This window comes from Convolutriloba macropyga, chromosome 14 (genome assembly GCF_964194025.1).
Source record: "Convolutriloba macropyga chromosome 14, txConMacr16.3, whole genome shotgun sequence".
NCBI lineage: Eukaryota > Metazoa > Xenacoelomorpha > Acoela > Convolutidae > Convolutriloba > Convolutriloba macropyga.
In genome coordinates this window covers 26,240,503-26,251,501 of record NC_134481.1, presented here as the reverse complement: position 1 = coordinate 26,251,501, position 10,999 = coordinate 26,240,503, and the positions used below count along the sequence as shown (strand labels likewise).

Here is a 10,999-nt window from a genome sequence, read left to right as displayed (position 1 = left end):
CGGCTATTATAGCGCTCCTTTTTTTTACTTCGTCGAATAAAAAATGTTTCGCTTTACCTCATTTTGCCGCTTTTTCAACATTTTGCGTGATATCTTTTTGACTTCTCTAGGCTAGTTTCTCTCTTCTCTCATTTTGCTAAAAGTGATTTTGAACATCAGTTGCTCTGCAAAGCAATTCAAAATGAACAGTCAGTATAAAAAATTGAAGTCAGAAGTAGAAATGGGATAAACCCATAAAGCCGAATTTTAGATGCCCGCTATTTGAACGTCGTTCCTATAAGTCTTAGTTACCATCTCTAATGCTTATTGATATTGATAGTGGCCCCTCTAGCCTCTCTCTAAGAAACAGAAGTACGTTACGTTCAACTACGAAATGCCATCAAATTAAATCGGACTTAAAAAAGGTTTTTGCACAAAAATCTTTTTTTTTCACTATCTTCTATGCTTTCAATCCCAATCATGCTTATTGGAGTCAACGGCGGCTATTTTCCGGCAATCTGCCGGGTATGTTTTTCTTTGACGATATTTTTTTCCAGATAACGTTAGTTCCCTTTTGATGTTTGCCCGTTGTGCTGCTTTTGTGCTACCCGCGGTGGCCTTGTGGGTTAGTCTCCATAATGAAGCTCTCATCGGACTTCTATCGCAGAGTGAAGCAATGGATGAATCGGTTTCAGTAATTTGTTTTAATAAATGTATTAGGAACCATCTGAAGTTGAAAGGTTTGAGAATTTTTGGATATTGTCTTTACTTGTTCTTTTTGTCCATTTTCCATTTTCGGTTAATGGAATTGTTAGAAGGATGTGTTTTCATTTTTGATGCTGAAGGTAAGGTTTTAGTTTTTATCTGTGTTTTTTAACTTAATTACTTAGCGCCATTAATTTTCATTTAGGTTCTATTTTTTGGCAAAGTTTTCTTATTTTACCCATTTGTTCCTCTTTCTCGTTCTACATTTGTGTGTGCATTACGAGGACGCCCATTATTAAAAGTGATCTAGTATTTTAATGTTTCTGATTATTTAGACAACACTAGCTTTCAGAAATAAAGATTTTATAAAGTTGTTTTTTATAGGTGCGAAGCTGTAAGCTGAGCGAAGCTATATTGCGGTGCTCTTGGTTTTTTTTACGACTCGAATAGGAGTATTGGTTTTCTCTCGGTTTTTTTTAGAGGAAGTAGATTTGTTCACGCGGCATTTTGACCTAAAAGCGAAAGTGAGAAAAGCTGTCTTGGTGAACAGATTTTCGCTAAGCGAGAGAAGTTTTTTGATCATGCGCTGCGTTTAGTGAATGACTTTTTGACTTTGAAAAGTAGTTTTTGACTGAATTGCACATATAGATGACCGTTTTTAGCCGTTTTTTCGTCTAAGTGGCCCAATTTTTTTGCTTTTAGTTTGGTTTCTTGTAGAAATAAATTTTATTCTATACTTAATTGAAATGTCAACCTCGGAAATTGATACCACAGTGTTTTGCAGAGCCTGAAAATGCGTTTCAAGTTGAAATATGGCACATAATTCTTGATTTTTTAGTTAATTTTTTAATATTGGTTGGCTTTTTTAATATTAATTTCTTCATTTTTGGATCTTTTAACCGTCTTTTTGTCAAAAATCAGTTAATATGGCAACTTCTCTTTGATAATTCCTATACACGACGCCTCTTTCTACCGCGATGTAATTTTGTTTCATAAAATTGTACATATGCTAATCCGATTTTGGTAGTTTTTATCCGATTTCGACATTTTTCTTTTGTTTTTTGGTTGTAATTGTTAGAAATATTTTTTGTGCAACATGAGGGACTTTAATTTTGTTTCAATAAAAATTCAATCATTTTTTGGCGCTATGTTTTGAAAAATCAGTTAAAACTTTTATAAATGCACTCTTAACTTAAAAGTTATTTGACCATTTTTTTTGCAAAATGTTTCAATGCTTCGTATTAATGAATTCTGCTTTTTCCAATTTTTTGTTCTCGTCAGGAGGATAGATCTTTGTATCGGATGACTAGTTATCTTTTCTATGTCTTGAATGCTGAACTATGAAATGTATTAGTTTTTCTTGAATTTTTTAAATTGATTTTCAACTTTCAAAAATCAAGAATGTCTTTTTGTTACGTTGTTCCTTACATTGTGCCCATATTTACATTCTAGTTAGTATCATTCTAGGTGTATCCTGGCACCTACATTTATTTTCGGTATATTGATTTTTTCAGTTGTAAAAAATGAATGATTTCAGCTTTTGCTTTGATTTTCGTCATTTCTTTGGTTTGCAATTGATTTCATTCAACATAAGGCAGTACTGAGAGTTTGCTAGCAAGCTTTTTCCAAAAAATCCACTTATGACTAATTACTATAGCTTTCTTCCGGCCTTGGTATTAATTAAAACGATTTTTGCTTTTGAATATTCTGCTGCTTATGTCTTTTCTATGATCGATTTCGTTTTTGATTTAGTAGGAAGTCATGTTGTCTAGCTTATGTACAAGAAGGAACAGGTGTGTGTTGTTTTTGTCTTAATCGCAGTGATTTGAAGTTGAATTATAGGTGTTTTCTGATTCTTAAATTTGAGCTTTCTTTTTTGAAAAGATTTAACATAGTTTCTAAGATTATTATCTGCCGTTTGCTTTCGCGATCTTTTTCAAATTTGAATCATGAATTATTTGAGGGCTATTGATAACTTTGTCAGCTTTTTCAGACTATCAGGTGTTTGACCAGCTCAATTATTTTGGATTTTTTAACGTTGCCAAAAGTTTTCAATAACAAAGTTTTGCTGCATTTTGTTTCTCTTGTTGACAGTGGTTTAAGTTTCACCAATTTTTAGAGCAGAACTGGGGAGGTAGTGATTTAATGGTTTAATACAAAACGCAGTGGCTTCCGTTGCAATTATGGTTTTGTTAGTCAAGTTCTGACGCTTCGAGTCGCTTCCGGAATTCTGCTGGCTATGTTTTTTGTTTCGTCGTCTGACGCTCTTTTTTCGTTTTACATTTGTTCACACAGCAAAGCTGAAAAAGTCAAATTTGCTGAATGACTTCTTCCTCTCACTAACGGCATTTGTGCGCGTGACGTCATTTCTCACTCGCTTTAGCAAAAGTTTTTAGGTTATTGGCGTGATTAGATTTTGATCATACGTGACTTACCTCACTCAATAAAATGACTTTTGCACTTAAAAACTTAAGTTTAGTTTAAATTTGTTTAAGGTCAAAGGAACTCATTTGTGCAGTAAAGGTCCCTAATAAGAGGCTTCTGCGAATGAATTTTAACAAGCTTTATTAATTTATCTCGTAATGTTTTTTACCTAGTTTTTTTGAGCGGCATCTGTTTTTCAAGTTAGATCTTTATCTGTTTCTATCTCTATTATATGGCACGCAGGTATTCACGCAGTATATGTCACGCAGGAATAGCTCTTTCGCAGCTATTCCGGCAATCTGCCGGCTATGTTTTTTTTGGTTTTTCGGTTGTTTTTTCCACTTGCTGGTTCCTATGCTGTTGACTGTGAAGCTTTCTTGATGCAATAAATCTTCTAATTCTCGGAGTATTAGTTAATGTGCTATGTTTTTTTTTACTTGGCTTAAAATATTTTTTGTCGCTTTACCTAAGTTCACAGCTTGTTCAACATTTTGCGTAACTTCTTGTTGACTTCTCCAGACTAGTTTTATTTTTTTTCTCTCTCTGCTCACAATACTTTTAAAGAGCATCTCAAATGCACAAAATCAATAAAATAAAGAATAAACTGTTAAACCCATAAGACAAATTTCAGACGCCCGCTATCTAAAGTCTGTTCTACGTAATCGTAGTTATCAGGTCTAATATTCATTGGGATTGATACTAATCACTTTTTTTTTTGAAAACAGGAACATGTCTAGCTACAAAATGCAATCGAAATAGCTCGCATATTGTACAACAATCAAGTTTTTCGATTTTCTGTTCTTTCAATCTGAAGCGAGGTTGTGGCAATCAATGGCGCATGTTTCCGGAAATCTACCATGTTTGTTTCTCTTTAAGTTTTCCTTTTCGATGATCTCAAAGCGCAAATCTGTTCTAAATATCATGTCGTTCTTTATTGGCTGTTTTAATATCATTGCCGATTTCAGGAATGAATTTTTAGTATCTCAATGCTTGGTTTTTACGCTTTTGCTCGTTATCCTTAGTTTGTTTTGCTCTTGCGCAAACTGAATAGCATTTTAACTTCGGATTGTTTCGAGAGTTCTTCGGTTATTTTGACAAGCTTGCGTGAAGGAAAGTTATTTTTTGCAAAGATGTGCAATAATTGTGCGCCTATTAGCTGCTCTAGAGTTTTTGCTGCGTTGAGTTCTTGTTGAGTATCATAAGAGCTAAATGAATCGGTTACAATTAGAGCGAAATATTTTCCTCAGATTGGCAGGGAAAGGAAACGGAGAAAATGTATAAATGCATAAACTCTCAACTTTTAACATCGAAAAGTTTTTGTCCACATTGAAAATATGTTTGATGTCTTTATCCGGTTGCTCACAGAACACATTTTACCTTTAGATACTGAAGTATATTAAAATTGTTGAGTCCAAGGTAATTACTGGTACAGAATGTTGTCCCACATTTAAATGATTTCTATGCACCGAGAGAGATGCAAATGTTGCCATCACGATCTGACTCCTAACCCAGGATGTGAATCGTCTATCGCTTCTCCACGGCTCAACATCTTAGCACTTTTCTGCCTGATATTTTATTTGAAAGTACTGAATTCTGAAAGAATCCAAAAATTCTGAGGCAACTTGGAAGTGAATTTTATTTTCAGTATTATTCAGACATGTATTGTGATACGCAATGACGAAGTTTACACTTTCCTACTCATTTTGAGTAAACATGGCTCTCTAATTTTTGCGTTTATTTTAGCAAGATTCGTCCTTAGCTCAACCCAATGCCCTCAAACAGGTTTTGGGCCAACATAGTAAAGTCCAGTCATGGAACCCACAGAACCCAAACACAGCCAGAGCTGTATACAACCTCCCAGTAACTACTGCCACTCCGTCTTATTCCCAATCTCTTTTGGGACCTAATTTGGATGCCGGATCAGCGCTGGCCTACTTGAGCAGCAAACATCCGGCAACTAATCTTGGACATCCCGTTGGATCCGGGAATAACTCAACCATAGCTGGTTTGGCTATAATTTCACCCAGGAAGGCTCACGCTTTGATCCAGAAGGCAAGCTCGCCTCCGGGGTCGAACCAGCAGCAGGTTCCTTTTGCTAGGACCAGATTTGGTATCAACAGGTCGCTGAGTGTGTTGCAACAGAACCCAAACTCAAACAATATGCTCTACTCGTCAGCTGGAAGTTCTTCAAATGTGAATGGAGACAAGGTAAGGTCACTAAATGGACTTTAAAAAATAACACCTCTCATAGTACATATTTGCTGCAATTTTAACTCGGCTTTGCTAATGATTTGACAATGATGTGTACGATGCTACTGATTCATAATTAAGCGTTTTTAATTGCCCTTGAACGAAGTTATAGCAATTATTGTAAACGTGTGTGTCTTATGCAGAATTTTTGCTTGACCGTTTTGACTTTTCAAGTTACTTTTACGCCCTTGACTGTTAGTCTTTCGCGTGATCTAAAATTCTCTCTCAATGACAATTTCATGCCGCTGAACTCAATTGGCGGCAATTTAATACTAAAAGTCAAATGAAAAGTGCGCCGAAACTGGTGCCATTTTTCGCTTTAAATCTTAATTGTGGTATATGTTAACCTCTAATGTGTTTATTTGAAGCCCACTACTGTGAACTTCTTAGTCCCATTTAGGCTCCCCCTGCCCCCCCCCCCCAACTGAAGCAGGCTGCAATTGATTAGAGCTCCCACTAGTCTTTCGAGTGCAATTCTTCCGACGTTTAGTCGGTTTTGTTTAGTATTTAGTATTCACTAAAAGACTTTTTGGAAATACTATATAGATTTTGGACGGCTTATTAACATATAGAGTTGCAGCAGATCTCGTGTGTCTTTGCAAATTTTTTTCTTGACCGATTTGTTGTAGAACGTTCGTTCGATTTCATTTCTTGAGTGACTTTTTCTCGCTTGATTTCTTAATTTTTTTCGTGACCAAAATTGCTCTTATTCTGCAAATAAGTCTGTTGCTTAAACACAACCGATTTTAAGATAAGCTATCACAAGGGCCTGAGAACCGAGTTAGTAATGCTTCACATTACACCGCAGAGGTATACCCCAAAATTTCCGCCTTAGTTTAATTCGCTCAAATATTAGATACATAAATTGAACGAAATTAGGAGACATCCGTTGTATCTTACTTTTTGGAAAAGGGGTTTTGCCAGTTTTGCGAAATAAAAGAACTTTCGAATCGAAAAGTAGGTTACAAGTCTTGTAGCACGTTTCAGCTCAATTTAGGTATCTATTATTTGCATTAAAAGTATCTCTAATCCTCAATTAAGCCTAATTAATAGCGCGAATTTTGAGCATGCAATTGATTTCATACTCAGTAATAAGCACTTTATTAACGATTTTATTGAAGCTTTTAAAGCTTTGAACAGATATGAATACAAACAACTTCGAAACAAACAAAGTCCAAAACAAACAATCTACAAACAAAGTCGAAAACAAACCAGCTACAAACAAAGTCGAAAAGCCGAGCATCGGTTTTTTCCGATAAATCCCTCGCTCAAAAAAGGTCTTGTATACCATTTTTGGACAAGCAAACTCAGGGGCACTATAAGTACAGGCACTAACGTAGAAACCAAGCGGTTTTTGTTAACCAACAAGGGAAAATCGACCTGAAAATCCGACAAATATCAAGAAATATTAAGAAATTTTCAGAAAAAAGTCAAAAACTTTGTTCTGTTTCTAATTCACTGAACAAGAATATTAGTTTGCAAACTAATCAAAAAGTTTATTCGGTTAGATTCTGAAAACCAAAGTCAAGTTTTGCAATTTTGTCCAATGTTTCTCAAAATTCGTCTCTTATCTAAAAAATATGATGTGACCCTATGGGTCAAGGAGTTGTAGAATGTTGCTCATACTATTTTCGTAGTATCTATTCATATGGAATGTATTAAAACAAAAATATTTGCTTTGGGGTCAATACTTGAAAAATTGGTACATTAGAAAAGTTAACTTCGGAAACGCAAAATTCGTCTGTTTTTTTTTTGTAAAATGCTTTCTCGTTTCTCGACTATTGGGTCTTGGTGGTTCAAAGTTATAGGACAAACGTAAGTCAAGCTAACTTTGGCTACGATGTAAACAAATCTAAGATTAGTGTTATATAAAGTCAAGTTTTGCGGTTTCGTCCAATGTTTCTCAAAATTCGTCTATTAATTAAAAAATATGATGTGACCCTATGGGTCAAGGAAATGTAGAATGTTGCTCATACTTATTTCGTAGTATTTACTATTTTTATGGATTGAGTTGAGTCCAAAATTTTTTCTTGGGGGCCAATACTTGAAAAATTGGTACATTAGAAAAGTAAAGTTCGGAAACGCAAAAAGTTCGTGTTTTTTTATGTAAAATGCCTTGTTATTTCTCGACTATTGGGTCTTGGTGGTTCAAAGTGATAAGAGAAACCTCTGTTAGGCTAACTTTGGCTATGATGTAAAGAAATTTAAGATTATTGTTATATAAAGTCAAGTTTTGCAATTTCGTCTTATGTTTCTCTAAAGTCGTTTCGTATTTCAAAAATACGATGTAACCCCATGGGTCAAAGAGTTGTTGAATGTTACTCATACTCTTTTCGTAGTATCTCCTATTCATGTGGATTGTATTGAACCAAAAAATTTTGCTTTGGGTTCAATACTTAAAAAAAATGATATCCCAAATCCACAAAAACTTTTTTTTCGAAAAATCCCTCGCTCAAAAAAGGTTTTGTATACCATTTTTGGACAAGCAAACTCAGGGGCACTATAAGTACAGGCACTAACGTAGAAACCAAGCGGTTTTTTTTAACCAACAAGGGAAAATCGACCTGAAAATCCGACAAATATCAAGAAATATTAAGAAATTTTCAGATAAAAGTCAAAAACTTTGTTCTGTTTCTAATTCACTGAACAAGGATATTAGTTTGCAAACTAATCAAAAAGTTTATTCGGTTAGATTCTGAAAACCAAAGTCAAGTTTTGCAATTTTGTCCAATGTTTCTCAAAATTCGTCTCTTATCTAAAAAATATGATGTGACCCTATGGGTCAAGGAGTTTTAGAATGTTGCTCATACTATTTTCGTAGTATCTATTCATATGGAATGTATTAAACCAAAAATATTTGCTTTGGGGTCAATACTTGAAAAATTGGTACATTAGAAAAGTTAACTTCGGAAACGCAAAATTCGTCTGTTTTTTTTTGTAAAATGCGTTCTCGTTTCTCGACTATTGGGTCTTGGTGGTTCAAAGTTATAGGACAAACGTAAGTCAAGCTAACTTTGGCTACGATGTAAACAAATCTAAGATTAGTGTTATATAAAGTCAAGTTTTGCGGTTTCGTCCAATGTTTCTCAAAATTCGTCTATTAATTAAAAAAATATGATGTGACCCTATGGGTCAAGGAAATGTAGAATGTTGCTCATACTAATTTCGTAGTATTTACTGTTTTTATGGATTGAGTTAAGTCCAAAATTTTTTCTTGGGGGCCAATACTTGAAAAATTGGTACATTAGAAAAGTAAAGTTCGGAAACGCAAAAAGTTCGTGTTTTTTATGTAAAATGCCTTGTTATTTCTGGACTATTGGGTCTTGGTGGTTCAAAGTGATAAGAGAAACCTCTGTTAGGCTAACTTTGGCTATGATGTAAAGAAATTTAAGATTATTGTTATATAAAGTCAAGTTTTGCAATTTCGTCTTATGTTTCTCTAAAGTCGTTTCGTATTTCAAAAATACGATGTAACCCCATGGGTCAAAGAGTTGTTGAATGTTACTCATACTCTTTTCGTAGTATCTCCTATTCATGTGGATTGTATTGAACCAAAAAATTTTGCTTTGGGGTCAATACTTACAAAAATTGTTACATCCCAAATCCACAAAAACTTTTTTTCGAAAAATCCCTCGCTCAAAAAAGGCTTTGTTTGTTAATGTGGGACTGGCCGAATCTATTTTTACCGGCCAAATCACTTTTGACAGATCGAATCTATTTTTTGAAATATATGATGTACGTCCCAGTGCCACAAAAATTAATTTCGAAAAATCCTTCGCTCAAAAAAGGCTTTGTTTGTCAATGTGGGACGCGTGTAGATTCAATCAACCGGCTAGGAACCCTTTGATAAGTAGTAATAAGTACTAGTAGTAGTAATTAAGCTTTAATAATCACTTTTATGCTCAAGAACGCGCAATTATTAAGGCTTAATTGCGGATTATAGTGCGAAATCAAGTTGCGTGCGAAAAAGCAATACATAAATGGAGCAGATGCGTGATACAAATTGGGCGAAAAATAGGATGCAAAGTTTGTACTTGTATTTCGCGGCTAAGATTAGGACACTTTTGCGAACACGGGTTGCTAATTTCCCTTCAATTTTGCCGGTTTCTGTTAAAGTAGCTGTTTTCCGCAATATTGTTGCATTTTCAATGTATTAACATAGAAAAAACGAGCACGAGAAACACACATCGGGCATATTTGCCCGTGACGATTTGGGTATGCCTCTGAGGTGTAATGTAGTCTATTATGCCGGAGATAGGTGGTGCGGACCCCTCCTTCGTCGGAATTTTTTGCACCCATAAAAATTATCTATGCCAGAAAAATTTTTATAATCTGTCGCCACTCTTAATTAAACTGCACCGCCTGTTGTTCGAGAGCATATTGACGTTAATCGGTTTATGTTTTGGATAGTTCTAAATATAATTTTGTTTCAGAATATGGACTTAAATGCCGTGTACGCTGCGTTCGAACGGACCAGTGCCCCTGGTAACAACCCCGGTATGTTTAAGAAGACCTCATACTCCCAGAATGACCTAACAAACGTCGGCAGGAACCCCACTACCAGCAGGCTTACTGATTCGAACAATGTGGCTGATAGCATAGTTGATGAGAGTAATGGTTTGGTAGGTGGCAGACGGAGCAAGATGTACTTGAGACCTGTGAGTGCTTCCAGTGTTGAGAATGATGATGAATACTCATCTGATACGAGGTATGATAACTCTTCCTTCTTGCCATTCCTCCATCTCTTATTTTATTACCAGATTTGGAATTAGAAAGCTTAGTTACGAACACTTAGTCTGACAAACAAAGTAACAGCTGTTGTTCTCCAAACCTTCATCAGGTAAGAACAGCCTAATTGTTGTGATAAACTTATTAAATAGCTTTGTCCTGAATAGTTATTGCATTATGATGGAGGCCGGATTTTCATTGGGTAGCCCCGCTTATAGGGGATTTTAGATTCCGGCGGAAGATTTGAAAGTTATCTTTGTTCATCATCAATTTGTTTAATATGGGCGAATGAGAACTGCTCGCGTCCCTCGTCGAAAGAAACCAATGGTATTATTTATTGGCGCCAGCTGTCTATACCAAGCTATCGAGAAATCTCCGAGCTGGTTGGAAACAAAAATTCAGATATCAACTTTTGCTAGACCAGGTCTCAGTTTTAATCCAAGTACTGTCTCACCGCACAAAAACTTACAGCCTTTGATATTACATGGGAATCTTCAACGAAGAAAAGATTTAATTGTATGGCATGATGTGTGAAGAAAATCACTAAGTGGTCATCGAAGTAATAATTTTTCACCACAGACTTTTGATCAATTATTGGAAACATTGACATGATTTGGAGAGTATTTTCGAGAAATTGTGTACAATAGACGAATTGGAAATCCGGATATTTTTGAAAAGCTGTGTCACGCAAAAGTTTGTTCAATAATTTCAGTGAAGAAACATCTACTATCTAACCGCAAACAGAAATTAACCTAGTTCAAAGACGAACTACGTAAAGTGAATCCAGACGTTGATATAGAATTAAATTTTTCGATTGTTATCAATCACGAAAGAGACTTAAGGCAATTAACTTTGAAGAAGAGATCAAAATCACGAAAACGGAAGTCAGAAATTGGTAAGTTGAAAAAGCAGA

General features: G+C 35.2%; 1 protein-coding gene across 5 annotated transcripts in view; it reads left to right on the top strand.

Annotated features, from left to right (window-relative positions):
- Positions 1-4,707: 4,707 nt before the first annotated feature.
- The window catches only part of LOC142353007 (uncharacterized), a 41,472-nt gene continuing 35,180 nt past the window's right edge, over positions 4,708-10,999 (top strand). Inside the window, exons 1-2 of one of the 5 annotated variants that reach the window (XM_075405189.1) lie at positions 4,708-5,316; positions 9,867-10,066. In XM_075405189.1, the coding sequence (XP_075261304.1) occupies positions 5,269-5,316; positions 9,867-10,066 (248 nt within the window). In that variant the 5' untranslated portion in view covers positions 4,708-5,268. Of the gene's footprint in view, positions 5,317-9,791; positions 10,067-10,999 lie in introns of all 5 variants that reach the window. The other 4 variants (XM_075405186.1, XM_075405187.1, XM_075405188.1 and 1 more) reach the window with 4 other exon arrangements.